Source organism: Calonectris borealis, chromosome 5, assembly GCF_964195595.1.
Source record: "Calonectris borealis chromosome 5, bCalBor7.hap1.2, whole genome shotgun sequence".
In the NCBI taxonomy this organism is placed as follows: domain Eukaryota; kingdom Metazoa; phylum Chordata; class Aves; order Procellariiformes; family Procellariidae; genus Calonectris; species Calonectris borealis.
The window spans coordinates 44,891,113-44,910,853 of NC_134316.1; the positions used below are offsets into that span (position 1 = coordinate 44,891,113).

Below are 19,741 nucleotides of genomic sequence, written 5' to 3' on the forward strand. Positions count from 1 at the left end.
CCTGAGCCTCTGAAATTGATGTGTTTATCTTCAAGCTGAAAGCTGCTGCCGCATGCTTGCTGTGGCTGTCACTGAAACCCCCAAAACTAATCCTACCTCTGACGTGTCCAGCTTAGTGGCAAACTAGGCCTGAACTTGCAGCCTGAGCAGAGGTAAAATCCTCTCTGTGTGGCTGGTGAAAGTCATGTCTGGGTGAGCGCTGTATGGGGCTCGCAGCCATTGTAACATGCTGCGGGGAAAAACGAGTACCAAAGGCTAAGAGCTGCAAGTGACTTAATGAAGGCAGTGACACGAGCAGGTTATTGTGCTGCAGCTGGCGGGGGGAATTGCACGAGGCGAGGCCCCGGTGCACCTACTGTTCCTGCGGAACAAACACGCTCGGCAGAGTGCCCTTCTCAGGGTCACTTGCTGGATGCTGCCAGAGGACTCCTGGTTTTGTGCACGTGGGAAGGGGAGCCCAGGGCAGTGGAGAGGGGTTGCATGACTCAGAAAAAGAATTTTTTACCTTGGAGTGTGTGTTTAAAGCTTCCTTTTATCAGCTGTGGATGAGCCCTGATCTGCACCCTTCTTTACCCTTCCAGGACTCGTTACCAGAGAAGCTGGCAGTCCACGAGAAAAATGTCAAAGAGTTTGATGCCTTTGTAGAAACCTTGCAGTGAAGCTGTTTTCCAGTTTTGCTGCAGCAGTTCTTCCTCCTCAAGGCATCCTGGAGAACGACGTCAACAAATATCTCTATCGCCCCTGCTCTGCCTTTTGTCTCACTTTGACTAGTTCCTTCCATCAAGTGAGCTTTCTTTGATTGCTCTCTTCAACAGCAGATACAGCTCATCTGCTGATTTTCCTCAACTACACCACCGCATAGTTCTGGACCGCTTTTCCTGCTCACAGTCAGTTTTGAATTTAAGACTTCAGTAGGGACAGTGAAGTCAAACACCAATGTACAAAACTTACTTTCTCCTCAGTCTCTGTTCTGTGTGGAGGGGCTTTGTGAAAAGTTGCCATGTGCTTCCTCCAAAGGTCCTATGGTGTAAGTTCCCTAGGTATAGCTTCTTGCTAACAGACTTTTTCCTACAGTCTCCGATCCTGTTAGAGTGTAGAAAGCTTTGGCTCATTTCCAGGGTCTGTGAGTTCAGCAGATTCAACAGTTTTAAGGCCAGGACATCCGTTCTGCAGAACGGGGCGTTTCATCCTGACTTCAGTGTGAGTGCCTGGAGCCCAAGAAGAGACGTCGGCTTTGGGACCTGTGTCGTACAAGTTACCTTTGTTTTCCTGCTTCTAAGGAACCGGGTCTCTGCACAGTCGTTTTGTGTGAGCCCTTCTGTTACGCCGGCTGATAAGCAGGAATGAAACTACAGAAGCGCTTTCCACATTTCCTTCCTGAGTGTACTGACACTCGGCCGTGCTGAGTTTACCAGTGCTGACTGTTGGCAAGCCTGCACGTAGCAGCTGCGATGATGCTGAATTCATAGCCTCTGCTTCTGAAATGTGACTGTAAATACTAGGAATCCTACTTCTTTAGGGTTATGTAACTAGGAGTCTTAGTCCAAGATTCTTTCCTCTACCCCTTGCAAACCTTCCTGCTTTATGGTTAATAGATGATCTTAAGAATCCAGAAATATTTATTGCTTTTAAAGAAACCTATATTTAAAAGATGTTCTGTTTTCATGTAGTAGCGCGGGTCATTCTGCCCTCAATCACTGCAGACAGCAAGTGTGCCATGTGAACCCTGGCCAGTGAGACTGGTCTCTCTTTGCAGGAAAATATCCAAGATATTTATTTTCTAAGACAAACTTGATTATTCTAATATAATACTCTGTTTTGGGGACTATGTGTCCAGTACATCCAGTCAGGGCCCATTGATAGAATGAAATGCACACATCAGTGTAGTGGAGTGGCAGGGACTTGGTAAAAAGCTGTATTCTGATAGGCATGGATGAATTTGCAGTGTTCTTCAGCCATTCAGAAGGCAGCTTCTTTAAAGAAGCACATTTTTTGGGAGCTTATGGTACTTTTTAATCAGCTGGCTTTTGATTAGCTGAAATTTTATTTTTGTAATGATCTGGCTATCAACAGTGTGACTGGCTGGCAGTGCTCTGTGGTTGATTTGGCTGTTGCGTGTCTTTTGCCTGATGTAAGCACGGGAGGAGAAACAGTGACACTAAACAGAAACTTAGATAAGGTCGGTCTTCTTGTGGTTCTCTCTCCTCCTCCCACGTGTAACTAGAGTGAGCAACTGCAAGACCCCTTACTGTCCTAAAACACTTTTTTTTCCTTTCTTTCTCCAAAAGTGGGGTTGTGTTGCCTCAGGACTGAGGAACCATCTTCATTTCCTTAGAGTGGCTGAGTAATCAGCCTTCTAATTAGTGCAATGTGGCAGCTTCTTCAACTTTGCTGCATTCTTAATTGAAAGAGATTGCTAGCAGCTGATGGGGGAACCCCACCTCTTCTCTAGAACACTATTTCTGTACCACTGCTAGAGCAAGGAACCGAGTTTAGAATAGAGCTTGTTGTAAGGTCAGAGCAGCACAATGCTTTGAACTTTACCAGCTTTTTTGTTGAGTGATGTGTTCGGTGGGAGGCCACGTGAGCTCTTAAACGCTAGGTAAGAGCTTTATTGAAGGAAAGCTACCCACCAGAAACTTTTTAGCTTGCTCAACCAATTCAGCCTTTCAGCAACCTCACACAGAAATTGCTTAGTCCTTGCAAAATAAGATGCACAAACATTTAAGAAAGCTTCCAAGATAAACAGCTCACAAAAGGGCTTAAGTTACATGGGCTTTACCAAATACTTGATCCCCGCAGCCAGAGCCACCTTGTTTTACAGGTGGAAAGGGTCGCAGAAGGGTGCAGGAACACAAGGAGTTAATGGATCAGCTGGCTCTCACCTCTGCTCAGGAAGGTGGGTCTCTGCCACCTTGTAGGAAATGGCTCACAGACAGGTGGTGGCTGTCGCCTTTCTCTTAACATAGGAAGGTGATACGATCTGGGCTGCAAAGCAGCAGAGGTGGGGTAAAGTGCTGGTTCACACTGTATTCATGGAGAATAGACTAGGTTGAACTTCATCTAGCCAGTGCTACCGTTGTCCTCTTCTCACCCTGACAAGCTATGGAGTTGGCAGAAAGCATGCCCTTCTTGCTAATCCTGTCCAGAAGGTCCCCCGAGCCAAATAACTTGTGCTCATTTGTTGATGCAGTTCCTAACATGGCTACAGCTCCCACATCTCATAAGGCGGAACGTCAGTGTGGCACGTTTTCCTCTACTTCAGAAGGCTGGAAATTTGCCTATATAAGCTGCTAGTGTTGAGCTGGATGGCCACAGCAATAAAGAGACTCTCTAGGGCCGAGTTATGTGCCTCCTTCCTGGACATTCCTCAGTTTCAACACATAGTTGCTACATCTAGGCTCTGAGTTCCCTGACCACTGCACAAATGCTCTGCTTCAGGAAAGATCTAGCTGCTGCTGTGGCCTGCCACAGATTGTGTTATGAAGGCTGTTTATTTTAGCAGCTGTCTGCTCGATTCTATATTAAGGACAGTATGTATGTAGCTGCTGATTTACAGATACTTTGGGTGAAGGGGAAGGCTCCTAAATTGTATTGTTTTGGAAATAGTCTCCCATGTACTTCAAGTATTCAAAGAATTTCCAATAAAACTTTTACGTAAGCAACACACTGTGCTTTTCTCCACGTGTACTGACAGGTCCGGGACAGTCCCAACCTCTCACTCTTTCTCCTCCAGGGAAGGGGATGGTCAGAGAGTGCAGGGTGGAGCAGGCTGCTGCCTCCGACAGAGAGGGTAGAACGCACTGCTGCGTTACAGTTGGAGGAGTCAGCAGGATCCTGGTGAGACCACCCTACTGGAAGAAGGACAACGAGGAAGAGACAGAACAGGCGCCTGGCTGGTCCCAAACGCAGGCGTGGGGAACAGTCACACAGTGTTTGGCCCTGGTGACCTCGGTGAGTCGGGAAACCGAATTATCTGGATGTCCCGCCCCAGCTGAAATATTAACTTGTCTCCAAAAGAAGGGGGTGGGAAAAGGGGGGAAAAAAAAAAAACCACCAGCAGAATTTGCATTGTACTTGGTTGCTACTACGTGCTTAAAAGGAGCGTGGGAATGTTTTGATCTGATAGAAGAGACTAATAAGGTGTGGAAAGCACTAGTGTGGGTATCCCAGCAGCAAGAAATGCTGGTGAAGGAGCATGCTGCCTGCAGCATGGAGTTCATGCCTGTCTGATAACCAAACTTAACAGCTGTATTCCAGTGTTGCTTAAAGTTAACCCTATATAACACACCATGCCATGTAAGGTGCTAACACCTTCCCTTTAAAGGAAAGACAAGATGGTAAAAATCTATGTGTAAACATAACAACTGCTGATTTAAGCTGCAGTGTAAAGGGTGTCTGGTTATTACAAAGAAGAGACAGTGGATGAAATGGCAGGAATGGAAAATAAAAAAAAAAAAGAGAAAAATGACTGTGTATAGTGGAAGCTTCTATGAAGGGAAATATTCCAGCTTGGGAAACAAGGATAACTATTAAAAGCAATCTTTTCTTAATCTTATCTTCAGGAGGTAACACAGTAAACTGCATATCCCATTGTGACCTTATAGATACTGATCTATCTACGTTACATTCGTGTATATGTGTGTGTATTTATGAGTATCATTTCATGCACTTACAAAAAACACTGCACAATGTGGGGAGAGATGAATTGCTGGAAAACTCACATAAACCGTCCTGTGGGATCTGGGCCTTACTACAGGGCCTTCAGTATCTACCCTCTTCACCCTGTCACCGGTAAGACAAGGGATTGGAAAAACCATCAGCAAATAAGTGAAAAAGTAAACAGTCCTAGAAGGAGGATTAATCACCGAGGCCGTGAACAATCAAATACCATCCAATTGTGAGCCGACTGTCTCTATTTATAAAAAGAAAAATGTTCTCAGAATAATGTCCTTAAGGCCGCAGGGCAGCTACACATGAGAACACATGAGCTGCAATGGCGTGCACGCTGTGCGAAGTACGGTCCCTGTGGGTGCACATGGCGTACGTCCCGCCAGCTACAGCGCTGTCAGGGACAGACCCACCTGCTCCCGAGCTCCTCTGAGGCCAGAGCAGATGTTGCCCCAGCACAGCCTCAGCAGCGGCAGGTCACTGTCACCGAGCCCAGAGATGGGACCGACTGCCGCCCTCGCAGGAGGTTTGAGATATTGCTGTGTAGTCAGCGTAGTAACCACACTGGGCCCGTTACAGGGGGCCACCACAGTCCAAGGGGTGGCAAATCACAGACTACAGCCAAAAGCACCATCCGCATGAAAAAGCCCCAGAGAAATAAGTAGTAGTAAACCCCTCAACTCTAGAACTGAAGTACTGCCCAGTAAGTTACAGCAGGTAAATAAATGAATAAATCAGGCTACAAGGACCATATGCGAAGTATTACCTGTGAACAGATGCCAAAAACACCTCTGCCTTCTGGTATATGGCTGACAGCTTGTCACGAGTCACGCTGAGTAATGCAACATGCGGAAGGAGAATTGGCAACACTGGGAAGCCCTTAACTGGACGGCTTATCAGCAAGAAAAACTGAAAAGCAGCACGCAGTTTTAGAAATGCAAGTGTTAACATCGGCATTAACGCATCATCCAGACAAGGCCGGTAGCCAGGGCTCAGGCTGCTGCCGGATGGTGATGCTTTTAGCTCCAGTGCTCTCCGTTCTACTCCTGTTCTCACACCCACTATTGGGTTCACTTGTTGCTACACTTGTAGTATTAATTGTAGTAATCACTTTGCATATAAGAGCCTTTCTACTAGCCAAAAAGCTTACTGAGGTAACCAGCAAACTACAGTGTCGTTAGGAAAAGGTCGTTAACTGTATGGGGATCAAGGGGTGGAGTGTAGTGGTCCTAACCAGGAAACTGTTGTACATCGAGGAGATAGCCATCCACGTAAGTTGAGATGAGAAGGTGCAGGCCTCTGCTGCACATATCACCCGGCTGCAGGATAAACTTAACCAGCTAATCCTAACTGGGGAGCCTGCAGGCGGCTCCCACTTGGCACTGGTGATACCACAACCTGCGCAGCTGCCTCTGGGAAAGGGCAATCCTAGGCAAATCGCTCATCGTGACAGGGAGACGGTAACATGGAAGCCCAGCCCTGTTCGGGAAAGAGCCAAACTTGCCATACTTCATTGTTGTTTGAATTCTGTTTCCAGCCTGAGGCTCCTGCAAACCAGTATTTCTTCCCAGTTACTCACATAGGGGGCATTTCATACTCACTTTCCTCCCTGTCTGCATGGTTGTGGTTGGCAGCAAAGCCAGCCTTACTTCTGTTTCTTGTAGATGTGCCACAGCTGCTGCCACTTGACAGACACACCTGGATGTGGGATTACATTTTGATTTTTATTGAAATACAAAAAGTGCAAACTGTGAAATAAAAGATTGGTGCAGATTAGAAGGAAATAAACAATGTGAACCGTGAAAACCCCAGCCCTGCAACTGAATGAACATCAACAGAAAAGAAGGCAAGGAACACCAGCAACAAAAGCAAAGCCAAAAATTTTGCACAGGAGCCCCTGTGCACAAAAGAGGAAACAGGGACCAAACCGGCCCTCAGCGCTCTCTCAAATTAGCAAACATCGCCACAAGGCATCCAGATGGCCCCAGCCCCCCCTGCACCACCCAAAAGCTCTGGTGTCAGTACACAGCTTGGGCCAGGGAGCGACCAGAAGCCATTAAGACAGCAGAGGCTTAGCGGAGGGGAACGGTCTAGGTGCTAAAAAGCAAGAGGGTTGAAATGGAACAAGTACCCCCACAGGGAGAAATGGCTACTAGCTAACCTGAAAGACGAGCCAGGGAAGAGACCCTTGGGCAGCTCTACAGCAAGGAGAAAACCGACAAAGACCAGCACCCTCATCAGATACTGTCCCCCACCTATACATGGCAGAGAAACCCAGCCCAGCCAGCGCCCTGCCTGTGTGAGGAGGCTGACCAGGGGAGGAGGGAATTTAACCCCCTGGGCTTGGCAGATGCAGGCCCTGGTGGCCACCCACCCAGCGCAGGCGGCCGGCGGGCCCAGGCCAGTTCCTTGCCCAAGTCACATTTGGGATATTTCAATACAAGGCATTCAGGAGAGGCAGTTGCAGAAGCAAAAGCAACCCTGGTTACTGTGCCTGCTCCAGGGCCCCCGGCAGCTCCAGCATGAGGAGCAGCAGAGGGAAGGGGATATTTACACTGGGTCCTTTCCAGGATTTGCAAGCAGTTTCCCACCATGAGCAGTCACAGCTTCCTGAACACCCTCCAAATCTGCTCCCTGCAGGCACTGAACTGGAGCAAGCTTTTATCCCTGCCTGCAGGGGATGCACCAGTCTCTATTTTGCTAAAAAAGGAAACATTATTTCAAGAATTCACTTTTTTTATAAAAAAAAAAAAAAAAAAAAAAAAGCACCCACCAAACAAACTCCAGCCAGAACACGGACACTTGCAGCAATCCCTGCTCTCCCCCTGGAGAGAAGCGAAGCTACCCCAGCACTGCTCCTCTCGCTACTGGGCAGGGAACGGTCCTTGCTGCTCTGCAGGGCTGGAACATGCCATCCTCCCCAGGCAGCCGGGGCTGCGCGTGGGGCCCAAGCCTCGTGCCCCGGCACACGGGCACTACCTGTTCCAAGTTGCCACCCTTGGGCTTGTTTGTCCCAGGAGAAGTTACCTGGGTTTGCCCTTCCTCTAGGGGGATAGAAGCGAGGCCAGGGTCAGCTGCAGATACAGTCAGAGCACCAAGTCTCCCCCATACCGCAGCCTACACAGAGCGGGGTGCCTACAGGGAAAGAGGGGCTGCACCGGGCTCTCTCAGCGTCCACGTTCCTCCCAGGCTGTCCAGAAAGCCTTGCCTCTTAAAACAAACACTGGGGCAAGTACACCTCTCTCCACACTGTCCATCCCAGGAGATTACTCCTCCACAGCACATCGGCCCTGCTAACTGACTCTAGCAGAGATCACAGGTGAATTAGGAGCTGCGTATCTTTCCCTCCAAAACATTTATTTGGTTACTGCTGTGAATTGTTCAGGCTGAAACAATTCATATCCTGGCCAAACAGGGAAGACTCAGACTCTTGGAAGAGGGAGACTAAGCAGCCTCGTAGCCTCCATAGGGCAAAGTCCCCCAGCATCTGGAAAGGATCAGACCCAGCCCTCTCCTAGAACATCTCTTGCTCCAGCCTTAGCAATGCTCAGTTTCTTGCTCACTGTTCCTCCCGACGTGTTGGTGTGCCTCCTCCAAGCCAGCTGGCTGGACCTGCGCTGCCCCGCAGAGCTGTCCATGTTCGCACCCATCCCCATTCCTGAGCTTAGCAAAAAGAGCAATTTCCGTAATTCCTGCAGCAGATGTCACTTATTTTGATTACAACTGGGGCACTGACCTTTGGTCAGTGTTTAAAGGCAGGCTAAACTATTATGAAAAAGCAAATTCTATTTATCATCTAGTAGCTTTTTAAAAATTAGTTTTGCTTGGTCCAAAAGATTTGTCCCTGTGGCCAGATGCAGCAGGGAGGACTGGCCCGGGCACGCAGGGCACAAGATATAAAGATGTAACACACCAGTGAAGTAAGGCTAGAAGCTCCCTACCAGCACCCTGCCGGGCCCAGGCTAAGGAGAGGGATCTCTTTTAGCTCAGGTAACGGGAATGCTGCAACCCAAAACCAACGGTGATGCCCTAACAGTACTGCAGCTGCTTTGGGAAGGTGCCAGGCCCACCCCGCTCTGAGCCTGCCTTGTGGACAACCCGATCTCTCCCGCCGTGCCCAGGGCATACAGGCTGCATCTGACCAGGCTTCCATGGCAGGATGGAAGGAAGGTATGAACCGAGGAGGAGATGGGGCAAAGGCCCTTGGCATGGAATAGCTGTTCCCTCACAGCTTTGGCACGTGAGTGCTCAGCACCCTCCAGGCCTGGTGCACTCCAGGGTGAGGGTTAGCCCCGGTCTCTAGATCTTCCCTGAAGGCCATGCTCCCTGTTACACTGCGCGGGGGGAAAGTTCTGCTCAAAAAGTCAACTAGCCAAGGCGGTCTGTGCCGGTCAGCACAGATACACATGCCTGACGGAGAACGAGGCCTTGTGCTGCTGCCACAGGGAAAGGCAGCGATCCTCCTAGTGTTCGGCAGTTCAGTGCCACCGGGGCACTTGCTCCCCGCCATTCAGACTCACCAGCTGTCAAAGGGCCCCAGCCAGCCCCCTGGCACAGCCAGGTCTGGCATGGACCTTCCCAGCCGGGCTGGAAATGCCGCTGGAGGGAGAAACGCGCCTGAGCTGGGTAACTGTGGGAGGCACCTCACCCACTACACCCCAGCAAACACTGAATAGTATCTGGAGTGGGTGACCCCAGAGGGGTTTGGGCTAAATTCAGCTTCTTTCTATTGGAGTCTGACAGGTAATACAGCCCATGTGCCGTGAGCCCGTCCTTCACTTGCCCGCCAAAAGCATGGGGTCTAGAGTGGTGTTCGCAAGTGTAGGACACGCTGCGACCTGAAGCACAAGGGCCGCCTGGCTCCCTTCCCTGCTTCAGGTGCCTGTGGGGAAAGGCAGGACGCACGTTCGGTGCCGAGAGACGGCACTCGCAGCAAGAACGTCTCTGCCACAAAACCCAGCAAGCCTGCCCTAGCCCAGACAGCCCAGCTGAGGCAAGGGAGGGTGAGCTGGGGCTATTGGGAGCTTAAACAAAAAAGATCTTTGCTGAGGAAGGGACCAGGAGGGCAGAAAAACTGCACGTGAGGGAAGGAGGAAAGGAAGGCAGGTCGTCTGATAGGGCAGCAGACTGGTGATGAGCCCTGGAGGAGCTGCACAGACTGGCGGGTGGGTTAGGACTCCACTCTCCGCAGCTGGGAGACCCGCTCCCCTCCCCATCCGGAGCAGCAGGTCTCCTGCTCGCTTACTTACACACTTTCTCCACCATCTCCACAGCCCTCGCTCTGCTCATCACCCAGAGGATCAATGGTCCCTTTGCACTGGAGACAGCTTGGTCACAGCTCCAAGACAAGGTGGGAAAGAAGGTGGGAAGGTGGGCACAGTGTGCTGGTGTGGGCTGGCCTGGATTCAGGCCTCCACACCCTCAAAGATCTCCTTCTGGTGGTCCAGCAGGAACTTGGTAAAGGTATTGATGGGGTTGATGGCTTTTAGGGTGATGGCTACATCTTTGGCCCACAGCAGATTTGGGCCAAACACAACTGCCAGGTTGGTGTTTGTCATCTTGTTTCTGTCACTGTGAGCAGAGACCTATGTGGGAAGGAAAGAGACAATTGTAAATCCTACAGAACAACACAGCAGCTGCCCTCTACCCTCCCCAAAGCTGACAAACTCCCAAGGGCAAATGGGAAGAGAGAAGCTGGAGGCCCCCTGCCAGAAGACGGCTGGGGGAAACACACACGACATCCAGCATTCAGGAGGTAAGGAGCAGTATCTTGCCATTTGTCACTATGGCTTAACCACCAGGCCATATCATAACAATAGGACCAAGAGCACTGTCAGCCAATAATCTTTACAGTCCAGATCACTCCTCAAACCAAAATGATCTTCCCTCTTGCTACAATAGCCTTGCTTCCCTAGCACAGAAAGTTCTGTAGGACGGATCTGAGACCCCTCTTCTAGTCTAATCTTCTACTCAGTTATTTTGCAGTTGTCCCTCCACCCTGGGGAGGTTTCAGCCTCCCTGGTACAGACCACACAGGCTTAATGCCTGCCTGCACCTCTCAGCGTTATGAGAAGCAACTGCTTAGGCTAGTTCATCATTTGTTATACAGAGATCAAGAATGATCATAAGGTAAAGAAAGGTAATTTCCTAGCTTAAGACTCATCTCCTCTCAAAGGAAAAGAGGGAGCAGGCAGTCAAAAAGCTGATGCAAGGCACTGGCAACTGAACTAGAATATGACTGCCCACCTTTGGAGCAGCTCACCTGCACCAGAAAGGCTGTCAGTAAATGGAGCACTTGGTAGTTTTCTTCTGGCAGAGTCTGGAGTGTTTTGCGAACAACATCCACACGATTCACCTCCTCCAGACCTAAAAATCAAGAGAGACAGGTCAAGCAGGAATCCTCAGCACCCACCCTGATGAAAGCCCTGTTTGTAGTCACAGGGTACTCCATGCAGGACTGCCCCCCGCCAAAGATATCTTTGCGCCCTTGGCCAGTGCAACATTCAGGGAGTAGCACGCTCTTGTTGCAACTCACTCTGGAAGCTGACAACATGGCTGTAGAGGCCAAAAGTGAGGAGGGGCTCAGGTAGCTCCCTCAAGAAGGTCTTGAGAATCACAGCAGGGAGGTGGACATCTTCATACTGCTGGAAATCTACAGGCACACCTGAGAAAGTAGAGCAAAGACTCAGCGCTCACTGGCCAAAGCAGGACCTCTTCCAGACAAAGAATGGGACATGGTGGTCAGAGCCCAGACCTCGGGAAGCAGTATTTTAAAGAACACAAAAAGGGTACTGAAGCACCACACCTTCTAGCAGAGTGGAAAAATGTGTCCCAAAAGTGTATGCAAAGCACTGCTGAATCCAGCACTACATCTTTAGAAGTCATCAAATGAAACAGATGACCAAGTTTCTTCCTGGTCATCTTCAGTTCCTCCAGTATAACCAGACTAAGATGATATATCCCACCCCGAGAAACAGGGAAATTTTCAGGAAGAAAAAGGGCAGGCAGGGGAACGTGAGTAGGAAGGAATATGCTTTCCACACAGCAGAAGTATCAGATGCTTCTCCCTTGCAACTCAGGTCATATCCTGATGGGGCCTATCAGAGAAGGAGAGGAGCCGTGATGGACCAGTTCCAACACAGTTCCAGTTGGACAGTAGTAGTTAGGGAATGAGAGGGGCTCTGCTGAGTTTGGGCACTTACCCATGTTGTATTTTTGCTGCACCTCCCTGACAACCTGTGTATTTGCTGATCTCCGGAAAATCCCCTCTGTAGCAAGAGCTGTGAAGTGAGAGCAGATGGAGAAGAAAGATCAGCCATGTGAGAGTCTCTAAAAATGCTGGTCTTAACAATCATAAATCCGTGCTGTGGGGCGTTGAGACAGATGTCAACAAGTCCCTTTTTTAGAGCATGGTAATTCTTTCTCCTTCCACTACCAGGCAGAGGATTCAAGGAACATTTTGCTATTCTTATACAAGTGGGAGTATGGACGACTGGAAGAAAGAGGTCTCCTAAGCCCTGCACAATCACTCTTGAAGGCTAACTCGCCTAGTTCAGGACTTTACGCCTTATTCTAGACTGCTGTTCTTCTTTGTCTTACCATACTCTGGATGGGAACTTGGGTGGAGGAGAGGCCACTGACGTGGAATTAAGAGGGGCCGCGGCTTCCCCTGCACACTTACCATGCTCCTGCAAATGAGCAATGGTGTCTCTGACCACCAGAGGAACAGGAGACTGATCAGGGCTCTTCTCCCTGAGGCTGCGGGAAGAGACAAAAGGTTACAAAGGACTGGTCCTCCCCGCCCTGCATGCAGCCCCTGAGTCTTGAAGTTGCATACACAAGCTCTTCCACAGAGGATCTTGCTATCCCAGTCCCTGGTTCAGCCGTTATTCCAACCTTCTCTCCTCTTCACCCATCATGCTACATCATTCACCGGAGCAAGTATGAGCTCATTCCTACACCACAGGAATATCTCTCTTTCTTCTGTAAAAATCATAGCCTGTAGATGCCAGGGCAAAGGGGTTCCCAGAAGGCAAGGCTGCCAGTTATGAATCAGGTGAAAAGGGTTAAGCTTCCTTTTTCCTTCCCCATAGGAGCAAGGGCAGAAAGAAGCTGACGCATGAGAAATACATATGGGATAAATTTACCCACCCCACTCCTGTAACAGAAACTATATCAACCCAACGGCTGTCAGGGAAGACCTAGTGATGCCAAGGTGTTCGCTGCCACCCTCACATTCGATGGCTTATACCATTGGTAGCATGGAGCTGTTCACCCCTCTCAGGCTACTGACAAGCGCAGGCACACAGCACCACAGGGGTTACAGTTGGAAATGTTGTGTTGAAGCTGGGGAACGCGTTCCCAGATTGCTTCAGAGGATCTGTCTGGCCACGCAGTACTGGCTCCTCCTCATTCCCCAGGGAGGCAAAAAATCACACTCAAAGTTAAAAATACCTTCAACACTTAGCCAGTATCACTAGCCCTTGCCAGTGTCTGTGTTTGCCTGTGTCACCATGCAGGAATGGGGAGTGGGAATCAGTACAAGGGCGAATAGAAGTGCTTTTAAAATAGAATTTATGATATGGAAAAAACTAAGAAACAGATCTGCAGCACTGCTCAATCAAAATAGCACAGCCCTAAAGATACTTCCATCAGCCTCCTACAGACTTCCTTTGCTTAAAGGACATTTCTAACGGCATAAAGCCGTCCCCTCGGCCCTTATTTTGGTCCTCTCTTAGTGACCCTTAGCTGCAGAAACGAGCTCATTCTAATTTAGATACAATCTAGCCAGGAATCAAGAGGGTGGAGCTGAACTGAGTCAGTCAGGATCTGGACATGAGCGCAGAGTTCCTCAGAAGAATGATTAAAGCTTTGTAGGAAGTCTGAACTGCAAGAAATTTTACAGCCACTTTTGCTGCTGTTCAGTTATAAATACAGTGACCTTATATCAAGCAAGTCAGGGCAAAAGCAACACAATCCAGAGATACTCACTGCTGGAGCGAGACTCCGAACTGCTGGTTTGGCAGCGGTGGGCGTGGGGGTGTTGGCTTCTGGGGCACTTGTGAAGGTTTCTGCAGGGATCTCAGATATTCATCGTATCTGTGGCAAAACACAGACCAGTAAAAAGCCACTCCACCTCCCAGGAAGAGCATGAACCCAGCACTGCACGTGACCCACTGCACACCCACTGGTAACAGCTCTAGCCTAGCATGGTTGATTCCACCTATGCAAAAACAGGACAGGCACACTCTGGAGCACAGAGGCAACAAGAAGAAACATCTGGTTGCCAGAAAAAAGCAGGGAGAAAGGAATTTCTATCTGGAATCAGGTGCTGGAGTAGCTGGGGATGACAGACAGCGTGGGCAGAGGCCAGGACAGCACTGCTTGCAATGAGACAGTTGCGTGTGTGCGTGAGGGACAGTGAATCAATCTGGTAGGACTGAGATTGTGGCAACCTTGGGAAGCCCTAAAGACAAGCTGAACTCTGCAGAGTGAGCAAAGCAGGTGCCCAGACGCAGCAGATGTGCGCCATGAGCTCCAAGCCAGTGTTAAGGTCAGCAGCCTGCAGAAAAGCCCCTGAAGGGTGTGCGGGAGAGGCAGGATTGGTGCTCCACTGGAGGAGGATTTTTAACTCAAGGATAGAACTGGGCACTGGGGCCAAGGACACACGGGAAGGAGCCTGGAGAGAAACAATAGTCTTTAAGGCAATTTGTCACCACTCCCTCCAAAACCACTGCCTGAGTGGAACAATCTCTTCTTCCCCTTGCCAGAAAAGTCCCCTCTCGCAGAGCCCTAAGCAAATGGGAGACAGGCAGCATTCTCACTTCAGCACTTGGCTTGGGATCCCCAACTGTTCCAGCTTCACATACTCCTCCAGCTCACTAAGGAAGTTCACATAAAAAATCTTTCGTCCAAATTTAAAGCTGAAAAACAAGAGAAAAGTAGGTATGTGAGGAATCAGGAAATTGAGTATCAGAACGGACTTCTTACAGGCAAGGAGAGCAGGGGTCTGCAAGAGACATCAATGGGGCAAAGGGGCAGGTATGGTTAAGCAGCAGAGATGTCGCCCACAAAGCTCTCCAACTCCGTATATTTTACCAGGAGATGCCAAGACTTTACAAGTCACATTAGAAGTCCTAGTAGCAGCAGCAGGCTCCCTGAAACGCTGGATTTCTCCTTCCTAAGTTCAGCAGCAGACTGGAGAAAGTTTTGGTTTCAATTATTTTACAGAGTTAGGATTTCAGCATCAACACAATGAATTAAATATAATTTGGACCGATGCTCTCACTTCCCTTTTCATTATTAGCAGAGCCTGCAACACTTTACTTCTACTTGGCTGGATAGAAAGGAAGCAGCACAGAGCTGCAAACCCTGTAGGTTCCCAAAGCGGTACTTCTTGTGTCTGAGTATTTCTGAGCTCCAAAACAGGAGGAGATAGCGTAGGGTGAGAGACTCCAGGGTAGGTTCAGCAGCCTGGGCTCATCTTGCGCCCCACTGAGAAGGCCCCATTATTCCCCTGCAGCGTGAGGATGTGGATGAGCCTCCTATAGTGCTTCCTACCTGATCAGAGGCTTGAAGAGAATCAGCAGGGTCTTGATGAACATGGTTGGATGCACAATATACAAGGCTTTGATGTTCTTCTTGTACCTGCCAAGAGAAGCTACGTAAGGATGAGCTGCACTTTAAGCAGAGGAACCAACCTTTCCACGAGATTAAGGCACCCTGAGTGCTCCATTCCCTTTGCACCGAGCCTCACCACCCCCCAGCACCCACGGCCTCTGCTCTCCCACGCTTCGTAGCTGCGTCAGGCCGCTCAGCAGCCTAAGGGCATGCTGTACTGAATTCCAAGATTCACCGAGAAGCAGTCAGCAGCCTCACCAGGAAGCAACAATTATACCACGGGGCTGACACACTTGCACTGAGTCTTGATTTTGCTGCTTGCCTGTTGGCCTAAAGGGTGTAACTATAGAAGGAGCTGTTTATCCCATGATTCAGCCTGCATTAAACAACAACTCACCTCCATAAACAGCAGAAAAAAGTGATAGTAAATTATGATCACCAAGCTACATGGGGGGCCTGGGGAAGATCTCCTATGTTAGGCTACAGAACAGCACGTTACATCCTTGCTTGCTGCAGCCTTACTCACTTGCGATCAAATTCCCTGTAGGCATCCCGCAGCCAGCTCAGGGATGGCTTGTTCTCGCTGGTCAGGCCATGGTGCAGGTACACCAGTGTGTAATCACTCTCCACATACTGGTCCAGTGTGAATTTCAGGTACCTGAGAACAGACAACTGCTGAACTCGCTTCATGCTCTGGCACAGAGAGGCTCTTCCTCCCTTTGGGACTCATTTTTGTGTGCCATAACAGAGGATTTGCATCCCCAGCAATGGAGGTAAGCACTTCGGGAGGACATGTCCAGCTAAAGAAGCTACTGCAGATAGATCTGGCCCCAGGAATCCAGCACCTGGGACTTACGCCAAGCTTAAGAAGTTAACGGCAGCCTCCTAAGACACTACTCACCCCAGCAGTTTCACGTGATCAAGTTGATGACTTGGGGGCATCCGGCAGGCACTGAACAAAATTACTTTCCTTCCATATTTGTCATCACCTGCAGATGAAATGCCAGAGATTACAGGGAGTTTAAGGACTACATTATGGTCTTGGCAGCAAGGGATAAACAGAGAATGGGAAACCGCCATAACAAGGCAGAAGTCTGGATTGCCACAGCTGCCAGGAAAGCTAAACCTGATTTTCAGCAGAGTTACCATGGGCCTAGTATGGAAGCAGAAACCTGAACACCAAGGGCCTGCCAAGTCAACAATGCGGATGGAGAACAGAGTCCATGCTCCAGCCCTGAAAGAAGAGGAAGGACTGGAAGCCGGGATGCCTGAGGACACATGGGGATGGAGGCCTCACGTACAGAGCAGAGTGCTCAGAGCATTAATCCTGCAACGTTGCCCCTGGGCACTGCTCCTGATGCACGTGTGCCACGGGGGAAACTGCCCCTCATAGGCACCACTCCTTCTGTCCTGCACACAGTCCCAGACTAACTGCTTGTGGTCTGCTGCATTTGTTTCTTGCTTCACCTGAGGCTTAGTCCTGCACACAGAACAAAGCCATTTCATACCCTGGAAACCAAGAAATTCCTAGAAACAGGGCAGTCCCAGATACATCCCAGAGATAAGAAGCAAGCATCATCATAAGCCTCTTCTACAGATGGACCAAGTAGGGCTGCTGGATTCTCCAGGGGGATTGCAGGACAAGAGTTCACTGCTTCCTAGATTTTCCATCCACAGAGATATTTTTCCATCCTGAGCTGGAAGGAGCTGCAAAGTGTGGCACAACAAAGAATTCTATGTAAAAACCCAGCAGAAAACAGTCCCCATCACACTGGAGCCAAATAACCCATAAAGCACCCTCATCTCGGGGAGGACACTCCCAGCCACCACCCGAGGCTTCAGAGACAACAAGCCAAGTTTTCCCCAAAGCAAGTCTTCATACGTCAGTGGACTTCTGCCCGCAGAGACCTCAGCCCCATGAACAAAACCCGAGCAGATGGGCATGGACAAGCTCAGCAGACATGCTAGAGGAACTGAGAGATGTAGATAAGTGAGAACCAGGTCACAAATCTTTTGGACGTACGGAGTTTGAGGGAAAGTCTGGTTCTCTCCCAGACACAACACCGAAACCATTTCCAAAAGGATGACTTGCTTTTTAGCACCAGTGGAGATGAAATGGTTCCTTTAGCGTGAAGGGTTAAAGTCTTCCCCCCTTTCTTGCGACTCACCCTGCTCCGAGGGCTATGTTTTCTTGTCAAGCAGAAGGAGCATGGAGCAGTGGAAGGGGCTACTGAGGTTATACTCAACAACACCCTCCTTCCTCCCCTACGGCACAACCATCTCATACAGCCCACAGCACAGAAAAGCAGCAAGGATCACCGCTTATGCAGGACAGCCCTGCAATACATCATTCTTCTTGAAATAGATCCTTTTCCCCACACTGATTTACAATATTCAGAGCATGCAGCCAGCTTCTCACCTTCGCATGGGCTCTGGCCCTCAACTACCGCTTGGTTACACTTTCCGTACAGCAACTAATATCTCAAACTGAACCCCACAACAGCAAACCTGAGGTTTCTGGGAAGGCTGCCTGTTAGTATCAGATGACTACTTGGTGCTGCAAATGGCAGCCAGAGAACTCACATACACCAGCCATGACATTAAGATGCCACTAACCCTCTTTTACCCCCATCCTGGCCAGGACAGATTCTCTTGCTACTTTTTCACTTATATTTTTCCCCTCGCAAGTCCCATTTTCAAGTCACTCACCAGACAACACAAGAGACAGAATTTACTGATGCACACAAGCCAGAACCTCTACAAAAGCTAGGGACACTGAGGCAGCACTAGGTACGGACCAGGAAAGGGGCGGCATAGGCCATCACATTGACACACACATGCGGAGGTAAGGGGCAATTAGGGAGGACGCATGACCCAGAATGCAGGACTAGGAGAGAGTGATGCAAGGCTCATCTGGAACAACCAGATACAGTCACAGCCAGGCCACAAGACCAACATCACATTGCATATCCCATGGTAGCCCACTCTCTGCCTAGCCCAGAGTTTCTTCGTAGCTTGCTATGAGCTTTAGGGCTGGGTCTAATGCACATAAGCCATCTATAAAACAAAGGTGCAGGCTTTAAAGTCTTGGGCAGGGAATATGGCATATTGTGACTCTTACCAGTGGTCTTGAGCCACTCGTATGTCTCCATCTGGAAGACAAAGGGTCCTGCTTGCACAGAGCAGCAAGAAGATCGAAGCATCTGAGAATCTGTTGAGTTTTGTACTGATGAAAGAGAATGGTCCGAAAGACTACAGATCTTTGCAGATCGTAGCTCTGTGCTGAAGTCAGAATAGGTGCTATATCTTCAGTTAACTGAGAGGCTGCGTTTCACACCAGAGTGGATGGTCTGAGGGCCAGAAGCAGATCGCAAGCCTGATCAAGGCAGGCCTTGGTTGTGAAGAACTGCAGTACAGCACCATGTTCACGCGATGTTGTGGGTGGCCACACACTCAGCTCAGGCTCCTGGGCACTGATTTCCAGACCTGACAAGTCACAAGTCAGGAACCACATAGCTTAAACACCTTCCTCTGGAATGACATGGAAGCCTATGGCAGGCCCCATGCAAAGTCCAGAATCTCATTCCTTACATAGCCTTGGTGAAAAGGTCTGGGATCGCTGGTAAAGAAAAAATGGACAATCCATGATTCTGCCAAAGAGGAGATAGCATGTTTCCCCTGGAAAATTTCCAGGGCCAAGTACACCAAAAGCTAATAGTCCCCTGGATGACTGAAAAAAGGAGTGGCCCATTTTGCCTTCCAAATCAGAATGAATTTATGTATGAGACCTACACAAGAATCAGCATGCCCATTACTGAGTTCTGGGTTTCGTGCCAGTTTCATCACGCTGAGCTCAGCCTGTCAACAAAGACACTTGCAAAACAACCAACTGCCAATCTTGTTTCCACCTGACATATATCAGATCAATCTGGTTCCTCCAGACATGACAAAATTCAGCATCAAAGCTGAACAATCAGTTCTTCCAATTTATAAACAAGAACCTGAAGCCCATTCCACGCATTCTTGGCTGTCGGAGGAAACTGCCTGCAGGTGGCCTCTCTGCCTCCGACCGAACAGATTCTTATCGCGTTTGATCTTTCCCAGATGCTCCATCCCTTGTACTGTTTGCTCTCCCGTTTGCAATATTAATCTTATGCATCTAGGTTTTCACCCCTTGTTTGCAATTGCAAATAGCTGAAGTTTCTGTTGAACACAACTATAGACCATGAAGTAATCACTCAGCTTCTCAGGCTGTCTTCTACCTCTCCCAGATGAGGAATGCTCAATAGTTCACAACAAACCAACACAGAAGCAATTATATACCATCAGTACTCACAGAGCACCCCAACAATGTGCATACCTTTGTGAGTAAGTTCGTACATAATAAAATATTTTCAGTCTACACTGGAATTAAACTAACCCCCTATAAGATGCAAATCAGATTTTTTTT

The 19,741-nt window shown here is 49.2% G+C and overlaps 2 protein-coding genes across 16 annotated transcripts in view; one reads left to right on the forward strand and one right to left on the reverse strand.

Moving 5' to 3' along the window:
- The window catches only part of ATG13 (autophagy related 13), a 27,287-nt gene extending 19,881 nt beyond the window's left edge, over nucleotides 1–7,406 (forward strand). For 6 of the 9 annotated variants that reach the window (XM_075152214.1, XM_075152209.1, XM_075152212.1 and 3 more), the window contains one exon: nucleotides 3,737–7,406. In XM_075152214.1, the coding sequence (XP_075008315.1) occupies nucleotides 3,737–3,844 (108 nt within the window). In that variant the 3' untranslated portion in view covers nucleotides 3,845–7,406. Of the gene's footprint in view, nucleotides 1–581; nucleotides 3,668–3,736 lie in introns of those variants that run through there. The other 3 variants (XM_075152211.1, XM_075152215.1, XM_075152217.1) reach the window with 1 other exon arrangement.
- ARHGAP1 (Rho GTPase activating protein 1) overlaps nucleotides 2,042–19,741 on the reverse strand; it is a 31,103-nt gene continuing 13,403 nt past the window's right edge. The window contains exons 3-15 of one of the 7 annotated variants that reach the window (XR_012673957.1): nucleotides 16,193–16,280; nucleotides 15,818–15,949; nucleotides 15,232–15,318; nucleotides 14,496–14,594; nucleotides 13,663–13,770; nucleotides 12,353–12,429; nucleotides 11,874–11,951; nucleotides 11,207–11,335; nucleotides 10,934–11,037; nucleotides 9,921–10,256; nucleotides 6,273–6,369; nucleotides 5,438–5,580; nucleotides 2,042–3,854 (exon numbers count right to left, since the gene is read on the reverse strand). Coding sequence is in view for 4 of the 7 variants with exons in the window: in XM_075152219.1 (XP_075008320.1) it covers nucleotides 10,077–10,256; nucleotides 10,934–11,037; nucleotides 11,207–11,335; nucleotides 11,874–11,951; nucleotides 12,353–12,429; nucleotides 13,663–13,770; nucleotides 14,496–14,594; nucleotides 15,232–15,318; nucleotides 15,818–15,949; nucleotides 16,193–16,280 (1,082 nt within the window). In the remaining 3 variants the exon portion in view is untranslated. The other 6 variants (XR_012673958.1, XR_012673959.1, XM_075152219.1 and 3 more) reach the window with 6 other exon arrangements.